Raw genomic sequence first — 21,353 nt, 5'->3', positions numbered from 1 at the left:
GCCGCGGTGAGTGCCGCGATTGCTAATGGAACGCAGTTGAACTCCAATTCCAATTCCACGACAAATAACACGAGAAAACGTGAAGCAGAAAGTACGTCTGAAATTATCCTTGTTACGCCAAGCTCGATTTTCTTCTAATATCATATTGCGCGACCTGATTTCTTATATGATTATTATCATATTATAATTATAATAATATTTATTTATATAATTATAATTATTATACTATATAGTATAATTATTATTTGCTTATAATGTAGGATTTCTTATAAGTAGGCTGTGGATTCTTTGCATTTATAGCAAATTTAAAATTGTAATACTGCACAAAATGCACATAATATGCAAAAGTATACAAAATATCCATAGTAGTTACTACAGTATTCAGTGGATGAAATAAATTTGTACTTGGATTCTACTTTGTCTAATTAGGTTTACAAAAAAGCAAATCTGCATATAAATTTTCGATCTACTTGTACAAAAGTATGCAACTGAGAATCATTTACAAACATGCTCTTCCCTTGTGTTGGTACACAATATAAGAAATAAATGGGTACAAACATGGCATATAGCTGAAATTAGTGAATGCCAAAATAGGTACTTAGAGAAAATCATCAGCCATATGATTTTGCATAGCTGTATATATAGCCAAATAGCTTTCAATCCTTGGTTTTTTTATGTAATATATTTATAGAAGTTGCATAACATATGGTCCTTTTGATTCTTTTGCATATTTATCTAAATATTTGTTCCGAGAAAAATAAAAACCTACTTATAATTGATAATTGAAAAGAATAGAGCATATAAAGTTTTTGAATAAATTAGACACATTAGATGATGATAAATACCTTCTAGGTGATGGTAAACAGGAAAAAGAGACGAAAGAGGAACGTAGGAAGAGGAGGAAAACTAGATGGAGCGGTAGTGAACATGACAAAACTTTTATACCAGGCATGCCTACGGTTCTACCAACAAACCTGACTCCTGAACAGGAGAAGGCTTACCTCTGTAAGTTTATTTTCTGTAATTTCTTCAGTTATCATTTCTATTTAATTATGTATTATACACACACATATATGTATACATATATGGACAGGATATGATTTAAGAATCATGCTTCTGCGTATAAATTTCTAAAATTTAATTTTGTAGTACTATAAAAGATGTAAGTATGTATGTATTGTTAAAAAGTTTATAGTTACCAGAGGTAATTGCCATTTCAAGTACTTTCAACAAGCGAGTTTGGCAATAGGAATTGCCAATTTTGCTGAATGATGAATGTCGAGTTATCAAACTTCTTAGATTGCCTAAAACTATATTGAAGTTCCTGCTAATTTTTTTCTTACATGTTTCTATAAAGGGCCTCCTTCTTTTAAATCTCATTTATATATAATAAATCATACAAAAAATTATGATATATTTTTCTAATTGATTCAGAAAAAAGTAACAATTTACTAAAGAAAAAATTAAAAAAAAATTACAAAATACTAGACTTAGGTGAATATTCTACACTTTTGAGACATGCTTACATTATAGAATGTATATGGTTATGGCAAATTGGCAATATCTAACTGTTGGGGTTTCCGCCCCCTCTAACCCGTTGGTTTACAGTTCAGCTGCAGATTGAGGAAATCAGCAGGAAGCTACGCACTGGAGACCTTGGAATTCCACTTAACCCAGAGGAAAGGTTTGAACGAAACTTACATACCAAAAATGACCATAACATATCTACAATACCTATCTACTGACCATTCAGCAGCCCATAAATACAGGGGCCTTATGATATGGCTCCAGTACAGTTAGTGTGGGATACTGATGTCTGTTTGAAAAGATTGGGCTTGATTAAAGCCACCACGCAGCACAGAAGATGAATTTTGATAATATTGGTTTGCCCTAAACAATTTCTTTTACTAATTCATTTTTTATTAAACACTGCTACAAAAGTCTTAGTTAATAAATATAAATTTGGGGCAATAACTAAAGTGGTAGTATATTAGTATGAATACTTAAATATAAATAATATACGTAATTTTCCTGAACATATTTCTTCTGTTTTAAAAATAACTTTTTCTATATATATATATATATATATACATATATACATTGCTTATATATAAATAATACATGTTTATAATATTTGATACAATTAAATGCAAAAAACAGATAACGATCATAGTAGCAGTGTTTAACACACAGTGGGTATTCTAGTCCATATATCTTTTTAAATAGTTATACTTTTGCACATGTAGGGATATTCAGAGGTGTTCCTATGCAGACTGCTTTATTCAAGTTAATAGGCTGTATTTCATTATTGTACGCACAATTGCGATTTATTCGATATCGATCGTCTTAATAGAATAATGAAAATTTTGCGCATAGGGCACCTTAATAGAGACTTCTATTAGGCTGCCGTGATCTGCACGGCATTTTATATCTGTTTAATATCATAATGCCACAGGAACATTTATCGTTAATTAACTAAAATAGATTTCTATCCTTAATTACAACTTAATGAGAGATTTCAGGCAAATAATGAAATTCATAAAATTATAATTGCTAATATAAGCATAATACTGTAAAGATCAATATTACGTTACTTTCAGGTACAACTTAAATAAATACACGTTAATTTTTCTAATAAATTAATTTACTCCAATAGGTTTAACTTTTCTGATTTTAGCTGGAACCATTATTTTATATTATTGTGTTTCATTAGTATTATACAATATAGTAAGATATACAAACTATTAACTAACCCAAAGAAATTATTTCCTAATAATCACAGGATCTATCTTAGCAGCTGACATCATACCGATTTCTGCCGTGCACAAACGCGCAGTCTTCCAGTGGTTACCTATTGAATAGACTAATAGCAATGTTATATTTAACAGTACTTAATTTTTTACTCTTTATTTTAACATCTTGACACTGTTGGAAAACTCTGAAAATTAGTCTTCTCTAAGTCTATAGAATATTTTATAATCAATTCATAATTTCATTAATAGAAATCTTTGTATCTATTTTATACCTTTACCGAATTTGGTTAAAAATTAGCAGATATATCTCTTAGATATAAATAGCAATTGTTAACTCTATTAGAATTTTATACTATTTTCTTTAATACATCTTTATGTTTTAATTATTTTAATTAATTTAATTATTTTAAAATGTTACATATATAATATATATAGAAATGTACTTCATAAATCATTTAATTTTTATTTTAGTTTTCTAATACAAAAATTTAAATTTAATGTACTCAGTGAAATTTGTTTTACAACATATATTCTATTAATATCTTCTACAAATTTTCCAACATAGTCGGAATCTATTTTATTTGTTAAAAAGGAAAGGAAAGAATATATGTTTGAAGAAAAATTTATGACCAAAGCCTAATAACTTTGAAGATCAATTAAAATGTTATCTCAGTTTCCAACTTTCTGCTAATAATCAGCAGTTTTTCTCTCACTTAATCACACAATCATAGTAGGATCAGGTTGCTTGTATGCTAGTACCATCTTAATTCAAACTTTGTTTCTTGACAAAATTTTATTTTTTTATTTTGCAGATCTCCTTCTCCAGAACCCATATATAGTAGTGATGGTAAACGGTTGAATACAAGAGAATATCGTACTAGACGTAAATTGGAGGAGGAACGTCACAATCTTATTCAGAAGATTCTCAAAATTAATCCAGAATTTAAACCACCACCAGATTATAAGTAATTACAAATATTTTTTTTATTTATATTTAAAATATTGGCGTTTTATTTACGTACCGCATTTAAAATTAAATATTTTTAGACCACCAATAATACGAGTGCATGATAAAGTAATGATTCCTCAAGAGGAACATCCAGATATTAACTTTGTTGGCCTTTTGATTGGACCACGTGGAAATACATTGAAATGTAAGTTAAAATAATTTAGGATATTCATAAGATACATAAAGTTTGTACAGATTATGTGTTAATGCTTCCTTTTTAAATACCGTAGCAATGGAGAAGGAAACTGGAGCAAAGATAATAATTCGTGGTAAAGGTTCTGTAAAAGAAGGAAAAGTTGGAAGGAAAGATGGACAGCCTTTACCTGGTGAAGATGAACCATTGCATGCATACATTACTGCTAATAATTTAGATGCTGTAAAGAAGGCTGTTGAAAGAGTATGAAGCGTCTTTACAAATTAACATGTTTATAGCGTATATGCATATTATTAAAATATGTTTTTTCAATAGATTCATGAAATTATACGTCAAGGTGTGGAAGTACCTGAGGGGCAAAATGATTTACGACGTAATCAACTTAGAGAATTGGCTTTATTGAATGGAACATTGCGTGAAAATGATGGACCACGTTGTACTAATTGTGGTGCATCTGATCATAAATCATGGCTGGTTAGTATACTGATATTTAAATATTAATGATATCTTAATGTTTGCAAATAGATTAATACTTATTTCAATTATTACAGTGTCCAGATAAACCCAACGTAACAAATAATATAGTATGTTCGAGTTGTGGTGGAGCAGGTCATATTGCACGTGATTGTAGATCTAAGAGACCCGGTCAGGGTGGACCAGCTGCTGCGGGTATGGGTGGAATGGGACCAGGTGGAGATAAAGCTAAAATAGACGAGGAATATATGTCTCTTATGGCAGAATTGGGTGAAGGTCCACCACCTGATCGATCTAAAACTGGACAGCCTCGTCAACCAAATCCAAATCCCAATTATCCTGGACTCTTTGATAGGTAGGTTTCATTCTTCTTTTGCTTCTTATAGATTGTTGCAAATTTTTATAGAAGATATATATATATACATATAATAATCATCTTGCAATTCTTTTTAGACAACAAGCACCTCGTGCTTTAATGGCTGCGCCAGCACATCCACCGCCACAAATGATGCAAGGTGGTCCAATGATGCCTCCACCAGGAATGGCACCGCCACCTTGGAGTCAAGGAGAAGTGAATAACATGAATGGTATGAACATGCAATGGCAGCCTCCTGTTAGTATGCCTCCGCCACCTGGTGTGATGCAACCACCTCCACCACCGCCTGGTTCTACATCTCAACCAAATATCCCACCATTGATGCCTTGGATGGCTGGAAACAATCAACCACCGCCACCAGGGCAAATGCCACCGACACAAATTCCACCACCTGGAATGGGTATACCACCATGGCAGCAAGGACAACAGGGGCCAATGCGTCCACCTCCACCTGGAACTGCTCCCCCTCCAGGTTTTCCAGGATGGCAACCGCAACAGATGGGTGGATGGCCACCAGCAGCTCCAGTTCCTCCTCCACCTCAACAACAAACACCAGCTCCCCCTGGCATTGATCTCAACACTTTACCTACGTTATTGGCACAACCACCTCCGCCACCTCCACCAACTAGTTAGTGTAAAGAACCATCAAATTGTCTCATCAAATCTTTATTCGTACAATAGAGGGATATTATCAGTCGTGTCAATAAATAGATTATAATATTGGACTGAAGGCAGTTAATAATTATTAATTAGCTGGAATGATTCGCGACTTTAATTAGTCTATTCGTCATACATGGCTATGTTCTTTTCTAAAATAAAAAAAAAAAACTGGAGAAGTATATAGTTAGATAAATATTTTCCAATTCTCCTCAATGGCTATACAATGTTTATAAGAAATTATCTTAGGTTTGCAACATATTTTTGAAATTTCGAGAACATATCGTACCTTATGAATAGAAAATGTTTAAGTTTTGGTTACCATTACTTTTGAACTTATTACATGTACCTAAAGCTTTCTTACAAGTGTAAATGTAAGTGATATGCCAAACACATTTTTATAATGTTACTTCAAGCACTTCACAATTTTTACTTATATATTTCTGTAAACATAGCATCATATATTACAAACAGAAATATAACTTACTTGTTTGTAGGTAGTATGCATAATACATACATATTGTGCACACTGTAGTAATGCATTTGTTGCTCTGTACAAGTGTTATAATCAACGTTTGCTTCATTATATTACCTAATGTTGAGATAAATATTATGCAAGAAATGTTGAAAAATTAAAAATGTTTTCTATGAGATTGTGCATGTAAGTTCTTTCGTGTTACTAACATATTGCGACTAGTATGATCTTATACTATTTTATACTACTTCATTAATTCCGGTGAATGGAGCTTGTTATGGAATATTAGGTTATATAATGAAGCACCAGAACTGTTGCTTGTATGAGTAATGATTTGTCAATTCTAAATGTGTTATATATATGTTAATTATAATTTCTGTAAAAAAATGTCTTTATTTGACTTTATCAAAAACATATACTTACGATTTATCGGACATCGAAACGTAATATTGTAAACGTCCAAGCGCAATAATTTCGTATCACTGATTTACTAGTAAGAATTAAATTTGTTTTAAATTATATGAAAATTCTGCTTATATATGAAAAAAACATTAGTATTGTGTGTTATGTTTAGGATATAAAATGATAGTTTGTGAAACTTCATGATAGCTTAATGTGTATATTAACTACACAATAAAAATACATCATGTATTAAAAATATATGTATATTATATATTTTCTAAACCTATTTTCAAAGTGTACATTTTTGTTTAAAAAAAATTTTAAACAATTATAAGGAAAATATTTTATTTTCTTTAACATCACAATGTCGAATATTTTATGATACTTTTAAATTAAAAATGATACTGGAATTTAAACAGTAACATTATATATTCAAAATATTGATATATAAATAAGATCTTAAAAAATACATATCAGTACATACGCATTTACGGACATCTGGTGGTGGCTGAAAGTTTGAAAGTGACGAGTGACCTGCTTTTGCGGTTGTAGTTGCATTCTGTAGAGTGTAGTGTTCATCCAAATACGGCACGAGAGACCGAAGTTCCAAATATATTTTCGATTGGCGTTTAATATTACCTTTGTCACCACATAGTTTTATACCTATATGATCTTTTACAACATTTGATTATAAAATTTCATGCATTGACAAATTTATATGAAAATAAAAGCGTAGTTTGAAAGACGTAAAATGTTGGAAAAAGTAGCAAACTCTTGGACGATCGGTCTGTATTCGCTTGTTGAGAATTCTCGATTTACTCCGAAGGTTTCGAATTTATGGGATAAAGAATCATTCACCGTGCAGCCTATAAATGACACGAAGATAACAAGACCCGACATATTGCTCGGATATTTAATTATATTTTGGATTGTTTTATATTTTATGTATGAGAAGTGCGTTAATGTAAGTTTCAAAAATTTATTTTACACTTTTATACGTTATGTGTTACCGTGTTAATTAATGAATTTGTCAATTATTTTTTTTTTGGAGTGGGTTATTTGCAAAGAGTGCAGATAAAGGATAACAAAGCATATTGACGGTATATTTGATAATTTTCGTTTATTAACACAGTCGTTACTTCGACGTATGCGCATTCCATTGATGCAAAGAAATAGAATAATCAAAGCTGTATGGGAATGTGGATTTTGCTTTGGCAGCATTTGTTATCTAAAATCACCCACTATTAAAACGTTAAGCCTCTTCTTTGGAGAGCAGGAGGTGACACACGAGGAAATGGGTGTCATTCTACATAAAAGCTTTTACTTTCATTGGGCAGGAATAGAAATCTTATGCCATGGAGCTTGGGCGAAAGGCTGGGCCAATTTTTTATTTGCGTCTTTCATCATGAACCCATACCAAGAAAAGTAAAGCAACTCTTATTTTAACACTTAGTACATGCTTAATTCTTTGTATTACTTTATATCTTTAAACATATAATGTTGAAACTTAGTTACTAAGTAAATTTAAATAATGCAAGTTGTATTTTACATGATCTTTCGCAATTTTCTTCACAGATGGTGTACAGTGGTGAGCACTTTTCTATTTTCTAAGGCAATTGATACAATTATAATAAATATTTGCCGAATCTTATTATGTGTATCTCACTTTATTGGAAGAAAGTTACCCAAATTATTCTTCTGCCTTCATTGTCTTAGTTGGTTAGTATATTAAAAATTTGATGTATTTTTGATCATGATATTTTCATGACAAATACCTATTTCAGGATATACTTATATGTACTATTTGTACCAAAATTTTTATGGACAGAAAATGTGGAATACACAAGAGCACAGATAGGTTTACAGCTGTGGTTCATAGCAGAGTGTTTAGATTCTGTAATATATCATAAAATAATTTATTTAGAAACTTATCTCATTATAGTAAGTTTTCTTTACTAAAAAATATATTTTTTAGGTGTGGTTTAGATTTTTAGCATATGCAAAAGCTACACACTGGCTAGAAACATGCTTATTTCCTTTGCCAACGCAAGAAACAATTGAACTGGCAGGGATACAAAAGCGACATAGAGATTCCTTAAAAAAATTAGTGAACAGAACATCAAAACGGGCAGAACTTTGGCAAACCCTGTTCTGTAAGTATTTTCTGTAAGTAATTCAAATAAAACATTTACACATTGATATTAATTGTGATTTTTTAATAAAATTAGGTGCTGTGGCTATTAAGAAAAAAATCAAAAGAATTAGGCAAGCAAAGCAAAGTGATTCCATATTAATGGATAATTTTACAGAAGAGAGATTAATTGCAACAGAGGAAATAAAAGAAATAAATAAAGAGCAGAAAGATGAGATTATGAAACAATATAGTCAAATTGAAAATGAGTAAATTGTTTAGGTTATTCATAGATCATAAATTACTAGCTTTAATTATAACAAATTTTTAATTGAAAGTATTAAAAAGACCAAAGAAACAAAAGCTTGCACTAAATCTCATAGCTTTTTAGTATAAAAATCAAGTTTATTTAAGAATTCTATAGATATACACCTATTTATGTAGAAAATTCTATTATTTACATACAAATTAAGGATGCATTTTGCAAGTAACGTTATCTTTCTTAAGGCCTGCGCGATTAATAAAATACTTCAATAATGTTACAGACGAGTTTACTATGTATGTACTTACACAAGGATGTACTTAAAAACTGTATGTGATTATCTTAATTATGAATTTAAATTCAAGCTTTTAATAGTCATTATCAATTAATTGCTTAATGTAAATTTATTCGTCGAATATTTATTTAAGAAACTATTTTTGCGAACGTAGGATAAAAGCACCATATGTATATTACTCCTACAATTTTATCATTTGTTTTTTAAATATTAAGCTCTAGGCACGATACGTAGATCTACATGACGACTTAATAACGATATTGCTAAAATAATATTGCCTTCGTTTATATGGAACCGACGTTGCGAGGTTTATAGATGGTAATAGAGCGTGATGTGATAAATAAATATCTTATCTGTAATAGAGTGACAGTAATTAGAAACTGAAGATTGTAACGCAGAGCAATACATCTTGGAAACAATAAAATTGTTGTTTATGAAACAACTGAAATTCTAAGATTAGTTTTAACTCAAATTAAATTGCATTTTAAACGATATTCAATCCTTGAGCTTTTTTGATTTAAAATATAAAGAAACAGATATAAATACATGGATTGCAGGATATATAGAATTGGTCCAGGAATGTAAAAAGATCATTTTCAATTTAACTTTCGTCTAAATTTTGTTCATTAATTACAACTCCTTTAATTAAAGTACAAAAAAGAATAATAATAGTCTTTCAAATCACTTTACTGGTAAATAATTAATGTTATTTATATAGAAAGTTAAAGAAAGAAGTTACTATGTATGTACATATATAAAATAGACTGTGTGTGTGTAAAGAGTTGAAGATTGAACATGTAAATTTAAATATTTCTAAAAAAATTGGATCATGTTTTTCTTGTGCGTATTTTACTACAAAGAAAAGCTACTTAAGTGACACGTTGTTCCTAGATATATAAAGTTTTATTTCCGATCATTTTGGACTGTGTCAATAAAATATAGTACATGTATTTAGGCTGAATTGTTCCACGATGTTATACAGTTCAATGAAAAATATTATAAGTGAATATTTGAATAAAATTGTATTCAATATATGGGCAGCGTCGTATGCCTCGATAATATCGCACTTCTAAAAACTGTTAAAACATTTGGTTTAGAAACTTATAAATAAAACGTTGTATTATACAGATGCGTAATACATTTTCTTTTCAACTTCACAACAATTAATAAAATTATTCAAGCGACTGTATCTTTATATCAATATCTGAAGGGAGATGTAATAGGGAGTTCCTATCTTTTGCAAATATGTAAATACACGTTTGTTTCTTCTTTAATATAATAAAGAATTATAGTTTCTTTGTTTGCAAATGGGTATTGGATAGGATAACGCAAATTAAGTGTCATATGTTCATATGAAATAGCTGTTAAATATAACAGAGCTTCTTATTTAAAATCTTTTTATTTAAGATCATTAAAAAAAACAAAATAATATATTATTGAGTTTATACAAAATGATTGAACAATCTAAGGTCACAGAAAAGTAGGAGTTCCAAGAAGTAAGGTGTTAATACTTTATTTACAGGACATTTTCAAAGTTACATCTCAGTTTCTTAAACATAGTTATTTTTTTTACACCTTAGATTGCTTGGAAGTCACTTTCTGTATTTTATTGAATCTGATCTTTTAATCCTTCTTTAAAAAAGATATATATAGAAAACTAAGTCTTCTTATTTTTTTTATAAATAACTATCTCATTTGACACTTATTTTGAAATATCTTATACAAGCCCAATACCTTACAGTAATATCTTAAGCAAGAAATATTTTTTTTTTAAAAGAATTACTTATTCTTAAATACAGTAACGTATTTAAGTAATTTCCCTGGCTAAAAATTAAGTTCGTCGCAGTTATGAATTATGATGGATACGTTACTTCATATTAAGAAATGAATATCATGTATAAAGTGAAAGTACATAATCGATGGCAAAACATTTAATCATGGATTGACAGATTATGCGCTACGCACAATCCGACGAGTAAAACTACATTTAATATAGCAACACTTCTCTCCCTGAATGCGTTGTGAGTCCGAGTGTTGAATATAAGGCCATTTCATGTGAATGACGACCGTTAAAAGTTCAACACACCATTTATAAAATCTTTTCCTTTATGGGAACAACATCTTCAATTTCGTGAATGAAGACAAACTGTCTGCTTAATTTACGTAGGTTTTATAATCGAGCTTATAGACACACTCACAAAATATCTTGCCATATTACTTTTATCGTGTGTGGTAATGGTTATTTATAATATTTATATATTTATATATATATATATATCGTTAAATTGTTTTGTAACTTACGTTGAGTAACTATCACTGCGCTTACTTCCTCATAATAATGTATAATCAATTTTTCTTCTTTTTTTCTACTTTTTGTTTTTTTTTGTTTCATTAATACTCTTCACACATTCACGCGGATGACTCACGCTCTCTCTCTCTCTCCCTTTCTCTCTATCACACTCTCTCTCAAACGATAAACAATTAAAATAAAAAAATATTAAGAAACACAGGGTCCACATGTAAAATCCATATCTATATGATGACCGGGCCAACCACAAGCTAATTTTTGTTTCTTTCGTTCTCTCGAAATTTTTTTTCTAATTTTATCGTTTCCAAAAGAAACTCCCGTGTATTACAAACGATAATAATAATAAAATTCGCTAGGAGAATTTGTATCGTCGAGTAATTCTCATTAATTAGTTTTTTCGGAGTAGTGCATACAAAATTGTCAAAATGTTCTTCTTTGTCGGTGTGTTTGTTGACTACTGGTGGCAGGCATTTATGGTTCGTCATGATACACATTACGAGCCGAGGTTTTTCAAAGTAGTAGGACTGGTTGGAAAGTCTACGATCAGCGGCCAAAAAGAGTCTCGTCGAAAGGATTTTTAAGCAGCGGATCGTTGCTTCGTTTTTTTTTTAAGACGTAAAATCCTGGCTATTCATATATACTTAACTAGTAATTTTACCAATTGCTCGGCTCTACTTATTTTCATTTTTTTTATTATTTTTTTCTTTTCGTTTATTTTTCGCATCTGTATTAAGAGGAAACAACAGTGAACCGGAAACACGCGACTGTTGTCCATCAAAAGTAAGTCGTTAATTTTCGTAGCTTAGGAAGACAGTAAATTATTCTGAACGCGATTGCAATAATAAACAGTTGCAATTGTTTTCATATTACTTCGTTTTTTTCGTGCGTTTCATCTTATTTTCTTGTCTTTTCATGTACGTGATGTTAATATGTCTAATAAATTTTTCACGGTTCGTCGGTGATACTGGAACGAACGTAATTACGAAAGTGTATCTTATTACGAACATATTACGTATTATGAGCAATAAAAGTTGAGTCGGTGAAACTTTCTTAGGCCTAACGCTTCTTCTTCTTCTCTTACGTCAATTTGCTTGTCGTACGTGGATCCAGATTTTTAGAATTTGCAGCTTCACAACTAGAAAGACACGCGACTTTGTTCTCTATTCTTTTCTTTTCTTTTTATTCTGTGAAATATGGCCCCATTGTTACAGGCTCAATGTAAACTTCGGAAACTGTTTAATATCTTCTTCCTTTCATTCTTTTCCTTTTTTCCTGAGTCTGCAACAGGCTTTGTCAAATCCCATGCCATCTACATCATTTATTGTGATCCTTTTTCCATTACTTTAACAATTGCTTTGGTACGTCGTTGATCGTTCTCCGTTTTAAAACTCGTTTCGATTCGAAACTATGTTGTGTCTAAAATATTACACTTCGGTCCCACATTTTTTCTTCGCTATGTGTAACGAGACACGAGAACACTTTAATGCGATTCAATGGCAAAATTGCGTTCTTTGAGGCGTTCTTCAAGGGTGACGGAACATCAGTGATTCCTTAAACACTTAAATAACAAATTAATATTTATATTGTATGTTTAACTTTTTTTTATGACTATTGTTCACGATCGTTCTTAGAAATGACCTCGAATGTAATTCGTTTGTTAATTTTATACCGTTAAAGAATCACAATTGTACTGTGAATGCAACTGGCATAAACTCGAACTCTTCTTAGGTCTCTCCACATTAATTCTACGTTGTGTACATGTATCAACAACCTGATTTCCCTACATGTCTTTCGTTCGTTTGTAATATTAACAATAAAACCACGAGTCAAAAATCATTTGCCTTCAATGTTCATGCAAAAACATATTTCTTGTCCTTCGCAAGTATTTTAATCTTTTACACGAGAACTGAATAAACATAATATTATCATTTAGAAATATGACTTTCAACGGTGCAATCAAGGTCAAGAAATATGTTCAATTACATTTATTTCATTTCCATTTTATCTAATTGTCGTCCATTTTCGTTAGTGTTATTCCTACGTTCTGATCGCTGATGTGCGTATGATTTGAGAATCCTCGCCTTGAGCAGGGGAATAGCAGTTAATTGGCCATTAGTCGTATAATTCGCGTGAAAAAACGAAGACTCCCTTTCTCTCATCGAGGCTTCAGTCTTTCAGTCGTTTACACCAGGGACGAGAAACCTCTGTTTTTCAAATCGTGTTCGCAAATGTATCGGAATCTCTTAAATTCGAATAAAATCAACGAATACTTGGATACATTTACCAATGTCTATTCAAACGTATATTTATCGTTCTCGTATTACAAACCAATAAATCTGTAAATGAATAGTTTCAAATGAAAAATTGCAAACGCTTGCGACAATTAAAGAACTTACGCCGATGATATAATTAATCCGGAATTCAAGCGATAGAAGTGGAAGTATTATAATGATAGGACTATATAGAAATATTTGAACGATACCAACCCCTTCGGATCTAGCAAAATGGCGGCCGAAGGTTATCAATGTTGATTAACGCTAACAGACTTTCCGTACAACCTATATGTACCATCGAAATGATTGACAGCACGTGGGTATTCTTTGCAAAAGAGTCCCTGGTCAACGTGAACGCATTTTCATAATTTGTTCTTACGTTGTTGCGTAATATATTGTATATGTATGTACGTGTGTAACGCATGTGTATGCGAGCATGCGTCGTACGTGAAGGTAACGAAATTGAACAATTGTCTCTCAGAGGCTTGTGACGATGTGTGGCTTGGCAGTGGTGGAAGCGATCTCGGACAGTCGCACGTCAATGGGGATGCGATCGTCATAGAGCGTTGGTGCCTGCAGGATGATACCTGCCGTGCCGACGACTACGGCTAGTGTAAAAATCCACAGGAATAACCTGTCAAGCACCATCGCGACGTATTTCCAATCTTCTTTGACCTAAACAATTAACAATGATTAAATCGACTAGATAACTAATTGCATGGTAGTAGATTATTTATTTCAGCTTTTGACGAGGAATGAACTAGGTTTTTACAACTATGTAATTACATAATTTAGCGAATTAGGTAGATACCCAAGATATTCGCAAAAAGCTCTAATTGAAAATTTAATGAAATTTTATTCAGGAAAAATACTCATAACGTTGATCTTGACAATATATTTCAGGTTCATCGAAATCAGCGAGGTGTTTCCTATTCTGCATAACTATCATAATTTATTTTAAACATTCTATCGTTTATTTTATTCTCATCGTCTATTTTGTTATTATAAAGCGGGAAGTAAATGTTTGCATACTCTGGTAGAGTCCTCTTCTCTTTTCGTATGGTCAGCAATGAAACGAATGCCTTCAATAGCCTTATATAGTTCTGGGCAGTGATGCCAATGATGAAGAGTGTTACAGAGAGCGTCCACGCTCTCCTCGGTCGGCAGTTGCGGTGGAGGAGCAGCCGTGGTTGCTGGTGAACCGTGAATGCGACACGCACTTCCTAAATTCACAGCTTCCAATTCCCTAATAATTACATATTTATTTTTTTTTTTTTTAGAATAAACAAATGTCACAATCTCCTTATTTATTTTACTTAAAACAAAGTTTTAAGAAATATCCCTTATTATTCTTGTTACTTATAAAAGTATGACTGTCTTTCTTGCAAAATTAACAATAATTTTTAAAGAGGAGAAGATAAAATCATGTAATAAAATGTCACTTCCGTGAGCCATTTTAAATATACATTTGAAGCATTTGGTAATAATGAACTTTACATACCGAGGGTGTAATTCGTCCCGCGAATCGAGACTCGGGAACAAAACGGAGGACTCAACCAGCTCCGAGGCCGAAGTCTCTACGAAGAGAGATGGGTCTCGTAATTCGAGACCATTGCACGTTCTGACCATCACGCGTTGGCCGTGATGGGCACCCATGGTACGTTTGTCTATCTGGTACTGCGGCCTGTTAAAAAATATAATCACTATCAACGAGAGCACAAACGATATTAAATAAGATATTTGAATATCTTAATCTTTATATATCTTAATCTAATATAATCTTTATATTAATTTCTAATTTTTTTACATCAATAAGATCAACAAGCAGTCACCATAAAAATGTTAAAAACTAATTGTAATGAATTGCATACATATTTCTGGTGTTTGAATATATTTACACTTTAGTAATGTCGACAAGCTTTTCTTTCTGAAATCTCTTTATACTCTCTAACAATAGACATTAATTTTATAAGCTCGTGGAACTACGCTCTATACTATTACAATTACTGGAATGGTATTTCGTTTGTACAGGCGATATGATTATCGTAAGGCGATGGTGTCAAGCATGTCGGTGGGCGTAGTGACGATTTATTATAATCGATGTGTAATCAATTATTGGAAACATTACGTTGCAAGTAGTGTGTAGAAGATTCCAACAAGGTGCTACACGACGTGTAGTGCTGAATTGTGCATAACGTTGTATGGAACTGTCGAGCTACCGTGTTAGCATTTACAGTGACTAATGTGCAGGATTCCAGATCGTTTGAACGAGATAAATGGATCTGCGAATTTTCAGTCCCTGCCCTTAGGCAAATTTCTTCATCTTCTTAACAATTAGGATCTCGGCTCTCAAGTTTCCATATAATATTCTCGATATATCAACAAATCTCCAACAAAGATCCAATATCTTTCATTTCTTTAAGTTTTTTCCTCTTTCTTCGTATATTTTACAAACGAATTTCGATACTTTACTATGTTTGTTTGCATCTCGGCCGAAACTACAGATACAAATGTAAATGCAAATTCAATTCCAGTTTGGTGGACAGAGGAAGAGACAGAAAAAGAGAAGGGAGAGAAGTAGAGAGAGAATGGTGGATTGTGCTAATGGTTGTAGACACGACGTGGCGCTAACGTCACGTGCGAGGCCACTAATGAACGTTCTAATGCTGCTTGGCATAGGCCCAACGGCTGGTCCAAATGCTCGGTAAAATCATATCTTGCCTGGAATCGTAATCGGATCTCTTCGAAGACGTATTATACCTGCGCATCACCAGTAGTCTTGGCAGAACATGGATAAAAACACGACGGACCCATGGTGCCATCACGTGCGTCTGTGGCGACCGGAAGTGAACATTAAGGACTACCACGGTTACGCATATACTGAAAATAGACGTTATATTAAATTATACTGTCACATATAATTTACTTATTATAAAAGCTTACAACTCAAATTAAAATCGAACTTAGAGAGTCAAACCGTAATTTAGAAATTTTACCATAGAATCATTAGGTCGAACAGAATTAATCATACGTTACTAATACTCAAGGTCAAACGAAGATTCCAATCCTCCGCTATACAACAGTTTATTTGTATAATAAATTAGTTATAATGCTTTAGTATGAATTTCGTAAGAGGCAGGTTTTAGAAATTTAAATATTTGTCGATCGTTATACCTGAAGGTGTCTAGGATCATGGTGAAGAGGACGAATTTACCGAGAAGCGGTACCACGAGCGACGTGGGCGGGATAATTTCGGCCAGCAGGAGGAAGAACACAGTCAGCGACAGCAAAATCGAAATTGATAGGCTGACCTGCAATTAAACGATCAATCGTGTCAGTTACATCGCAACGATACTTTTTCTCAATTTTTTTTTTTTTTTTTCGAAAAGAAACGGTACCTATCAAGAAACAAAAAGGTAAACGAAAAGAGAGAAAGATACAGCAGGAATACAGAAGGAGAAGTGGAAACAATCGAAGAGAAAGTTCTGATACGATTCAGAATGTAGAGGGCACGCTCGAGCAAAGTGACTCCGCTACAAAGAGACAAAGAGGTAGCCCTCGAGGTTAAGTGTGAAGAACAAAACGTTCCTTTCATTCGTTCATGACACAGTATTGTATTTCGAAACGTGCTAAGGTCGTGTCATTACTTGTGATACTAATTACATAACGATTAGAAATAAAACGAACTCGACGAAGAAGAAGCCCGTGTTCATTGAAAAAATGTCCTTTTCTAATAGAAAATCGACGCCGCCTTAAATTACTTTCTTTCAAATATCATTCCACGAATTTGCTGAACCCCCAAGGCGGATTTCTTTTCAAAGTAAACCCGAACTTTTCAAACAGAAGATGGTGTAGAACTGTATACAGTCGCCCACGGGGATCACGCGAAGATAAATATGACTCGGATATTTCGCGATAGATTGGTGTAGGTTTCAAATCAGTAGGCAAACCAGAAACGAAGAACAAAGCCCGATTCGAGAGAGCATTGTTTCACCGGGCTGGCAGCATTCGCCTAAAGTAGCTAGTAGATTTGCAGTTCAAGCCGAATTCATGCTCTTCGTCGCGATTGTCCTTTTCAAACGGGATTCACCGCGAGACTTTTGTGTTTGAAAGTTGTTTGGAGTCGATCATACGCGATATCAAGAAGAATACTTCTGAAGAAGGATGAATTGTTATGGAAAAAGAAATTGCTCTAAGCATAGTGGGCGATTGAAAGTATAATAAGTTACAGAATGGTCGCGGATTTGGAGAAGCGGTTTTATATTCGTTTCTATTAAATGTTCTTTAACGCATTGAATGCCGCATGGGTCATCAGTGGCGCACGTTGGACTTTCCATTCAGTGCATTGTAGTTATTCCATGTGAGAGAAATCTTGATAATGATTCGAAATATAATCATAGGCAATGCATAATTATCACGTATAATACGATTATAGTACCGTGGCCATCGATGGCCCATGTGGTTTGAACGAAAAGTCACGTGAAAATGATTCGACATTCATACTTATTGCTAGTACTGCGCGTTATTTGAACTCGAATCGAGGAAATCTGTCATGAAATTGGAAGCATCTGTTTTATCCATTTTATCGTATTTTTTTTTAAATATCAGGAGACGTGGCCAGTCATGACTCGTAGAAGACTGAATACTCGAGCGTTGTGAAGATCTGACGAAGAAAACGAGTAAGAGGAAATTCGTCCCCGTATCATTTTGTTTAGAAATAAAAGAAAAGTTCTATCGTGAAAACCGCGGAATAGACGCAAGAAGGAAGAGATCTTGGGACGGTGTCTTTTTCGCAACGAATCGAAGTGTCGGTAAGCGGCTGCGGATGGCACGCTGACATCTGACCTTCTCTCCTTTTTTTTCACCACCCCCGCCGTCCTCGACGTTTCCTCCTTTACCCTTTCGCCGGCTGTTTCAAGCCAGAACAATACGACTGAATTATAGAGGCGCACACGGCGTCAAGTGGGTATCGGCTCGAGGTCAAGAGTCTACGAGGAATGGAGGCCGAACGGCATTTAGAGGTTTGCATTCCGAAGATGGATTTTGATATTTGACCCTCTCCACCCGGAATTCTGATCGAACGAGTCGACTTCACCCACGAAATCACCCTCTGCGCGACACACTGCGAATATTTTCAACTTCCTTTTGCTGGACATGTTCATACACCGAAGCGCTTAAAAAATTGAACGGTTCATAGTGTTTACTTTTCTTAAAGGTCCTCTCCAATTCACATTTGCTTCTAAAGAATCCAATCTTTTTCTGCTAGTCAAAGACTTTCCGTTTCAGAAGAATATCATAATATTACAAAATATAATTTGAAAGTGCTTTCCACGTTTTCAAATCTAATTTTGTTAATACCTCGACTACTGCGGCGGTTATTGGGGCTCTGCGATACCACAGTTAATTAAAATATTCAAATTAAACGAACAGTCATAATTGTACAATACCTGGTATTTTTAATATTATCATAGTAGCATAAAGTATGTACCAAATGCTTCACAAGTCGCTTAATTTTAGTTTTAGTAAAATTTAAGATTTCAACACGCACATTATATTGTACAACACGTGAAATAAACTACGATAAAGACATACAATTTGATGAGCAATCGTGTTAAAATGTTCCATTTAACGGGCCTTTGTACACCAAAATTCCTACCCTCGTTATTTACCAACGAAAGCCTAGGAAATGCACAATAAAGTTATAAAGCGTTAATATACCTTTCAAGAAGCAAAGGATTTAAACAATTCGAAGGAAGCCTTTTCATCTAGAAATGAGAAGAATAGAGGGGCTTCTTGTTTCACCTCGTCACGTGGAACGGAATACGGCGACGAATTTAATATCCTTTATTGGCTTTACTTTTCTCTCGAATCGTCCGCGCACCGACGAAATTTATCGATACACTCAGTTCGTGGTTCTTATATTAAACTCGCGGAAACTCGGACGAACTTTTCCCGCTAGTAAATCGCGGCGAACGATGGATCATGCACCACTGTGAAATTTAAGATCAACGTTCCTCCATCAATTCGTTTTGCGTTCAGATTGCACATTCTGATGAACTTGTATCTACGATTTACAATTACTGTAAACTTCGGGCTCGTAAATAAATATTTATAAAATAAATTTTTGTACTAACTCTGTGTAACTGATGTACGACTGTGACATTTTATACAAATTCTATTATGAGATATTATGTTTGAGAATATAATTAAAAACCTGGAATCTCGGTGGAAAATTGTTTTTCCCATCAAAGTGTTACAGAAAGCACTTTGGACATTCTATATATTTCTTTATATCTCCAGCGTATTCTGCGCAATTTTACTTTCAGATTCTACTATAAATGCATAAAAATCCGTAGTCTAATCATCGCTCCTTCGTACTCCCACCTTCCTCTCTACGATTAAACCAGCGAGTGGAACGCGTGAAAATAATTAAATACCTTGAACAACCAGGAGAGAAAACAGGGAAACAGGGAATAAAAGAATATGTATAGTTTTAATAAACACTGCTCACCTTCTCGCCACTGTCGCTTGGCAGATAGAAGACCAACACCGTGAGAAACGAGATGCCCATACACGGTATTATAAGGTTGACAGTGTAAAACAGAGTCTTCCGTCTCATGGTGATGTTGAACGTGATGTCGAGGTAGGGCTCGTCGCAGCACGTGTAAAATTTTTCATTTCTGCAAATGAAACACTGGATGTGACCGTGTTTCTAAAGATATCTCGGGTTACCTCGCGGCGAATTGTTATCTTGAAATTGTTCTCTCAACATATACGCCATTTTGTTCTGCTACGAATGGCTGGATACGTCCGTAGAAATTTTCTCAGCCTGATTATACTTTCGTTTCGATTGGTGTTTCGTCAGAGGATTGCCAGTTTCTCGAGAATTGGCTCGAATTGGAGGAGTACTTGGAAAAGAGGTCTTGGGGACTTAGGGGAGCGTTTAGGACGATTCCTAGGGGATGTCTTACCTCACGGCTGGGACTTCGAGGATATCCCACTCGACGGAAGTGTAAAACTCCGACAGATCGACGCCGATATTTACGATGTTGCTGCCACGGATCTCGTCGATGTGCCGTAGATCGACCTGCAAAAGTTTCGATAAAACGTGTGTACTTGGAGGAAATTATTTATTGATGTTAGAAAGCGATAAAATGCTAGAAAATGAGTTATTGTATTTGACTATTGTACTATTGTAAACTTCATTAAGGAATCAACATAGCATTTTTAAGGCAATATTTCATTTCTGAAATTCTGATTTTTTTTTAGTTAAGCGATGACTTGTTTACACGCACTTTATTGAATAATTCACACGAATGATACATTTTAATTAATAATTTTACTGAATAACTTTACCGGTTATTTTACTGTTTGGTCCTTAATGATTAATTAATTGTTGATTAATTCCCTTGGTAAGTACAAGAAATTAAATAAAATAATATTTATCGGTAATCGAAGTAAGTTATAGAAGAACTTTGATACAAAATCTTGAGTTTTATTGAATATTCGACGAATGTGGAACGAGGTATTTATACAATTTCCTATTAATTCTATTTAAAATATATTCTTCCGTCTTTTAATCCGATCGTTGCTTCATAGAAGATTTATCAGTAAAACGATATAATTCCGTGAAAACAGAACGTATCAGTCAGGTTAATAGAGGAAACGCGAGGCATTACGGTAGATAGGTTTGATCCACTTGAGGGATGGAATGCCATTCGATGTTCCTGATATTTACGTCCATTTCTGCCCGTTAAGTTGGAGTTAACGAGATTCCCCGGCGC

At 33.4% G+C, this 21,353-nt stretch overlaps 3 protein-coding genes across 7 annotated transcripts in view; 2 read left to right on the top strand and 1 right to left on the bottom strand.

Annotated features, from left to right (window-relative positions):
- The window catches only part of LOC100746431 (splicing factor 1), a 7,219-nt gene extending 780 nt beyond the window's left edge, over positions 1-6,439 (top strand). The window contains exons 2-10 of one of the 2 annotated variants that reach the window (XM_012392173.3): positions 1-91; positions 853-1,005; positions 1,609-1,684; positions 3,566-3,718; positions 3,801-3,907; positions 3,993-4,159; positions 4,232-4,390; positions 4,468-4,745; positions 4,844-6,439. In XM_012392173.3, coding sequence (XP_012247596.1) covers positions 1-91; positions 853-1,005; positions 1,609-1,684; positions 3,566-3,718; positions 3,801-3,907; positions 3,993-4,159; positions 4,232-4,390; positions 4,468-4,745; positions 4,844-5,399 — 1,740 coding nt within the window. In that variant the 3' untranslated portion in view covers positions 5,400-6,439. The remainder of the gene's footprint in view (positions 92-852; positions 1,006-1,608; positions 1,685-3,565; positions 3,719-3,800; positions 3,908-3,992; positions 4,160-4,231; positions 4,391-4,467; positions 4,746-4,843) is intronic. The other variant, XM_033323901.1, reaches the window with a different exon arrangement.
- A 343-nt stretch (positions 6,440-6,782) lies between these two features.
- LOC100746317 lies at positions 6,783-10,113 on the top strand. The gene is made up of 6 exons (XM_003493780.4): positions 6,783-7,264; positions 7,433-7,725; positions 7,876-8,019; positions 8,085-8,196; positions 8,276-8,453; positions 8,529-10,113. The coding sequence occupies exons 1-6, from the start codon at positions 7,052-7,054 to the stop codon at positions 8,702-8,704; spliced, it is 1,116 nt and encodes a 371-aa protein (XP_003493828.1). The 5' UTR covers positions 6,783-7,051; the 3' UTR covers positions 8,705-10,113.
- Positions 10,114-11,320: 1,207 nt separating this feature from the next.
- Positions 11,321-21,353, bottom strand: part of LOC100746196 (acetylcholine receptor subunit alpha-like) — a 102,388-nt gene continuing 92,355 nt past the window's right edge. For 3 of the 4 annotated variants that reach the window (XM_024371414.2, XM_012392170.3, XM_012392171.3), the window contains 7 exons: positions 20,541-20,656; positions 20,081-20,249; positions 16,744-16,880; positions 16,291-16,449; positions 15,071-15,253; positions 14,602-14,815; positions 11,321-14,244 (listed from right to left, as the gene is read on the bottom strand). In XM_024371414.2, coding sequence (XP_024227182.1) covers positions 14,047-14,244; positions 14,602-14,815; positions 15,071-15,253; positions 16,291-16,449; positions 16,744-16,880; positions 20,081-20,249; positions 20,541-20,656 — 1,176 coding nt within the window. In that variant the 3' untranslated portion in view covers positions 11,321-14,046. The remainder of the gene's footprint in view (positions 14,245-14,601; positions 14,816-15,070; positions 15,254-16,290; positions 16,450-16,743; positions 16,881-20,080; positions 20,250-20,540; positions 20,657-21,353) is intronic. The other variant, XM_003493779.4, reaches the window with a different exon arrangement.

The sequence above is a fragment of the Bombus impatiens genome, unplaced genomic scaffold (assembly GCF_000188095.3).
Source record: "Bombus impatiens unplaced genomic scaffold, BIMP_2.2 scf_1293, whole genome shotgun sequence".
NCBI classification, from domain to species: Eukaryota; Metazoa; Arthropoda; class Insecta; order Hymenoptera; family Apidae; genus Bombus; species Bombus impatiens.
This window is presented reverse-complemented; position numbering and strand designations above follow the sequence as displayed.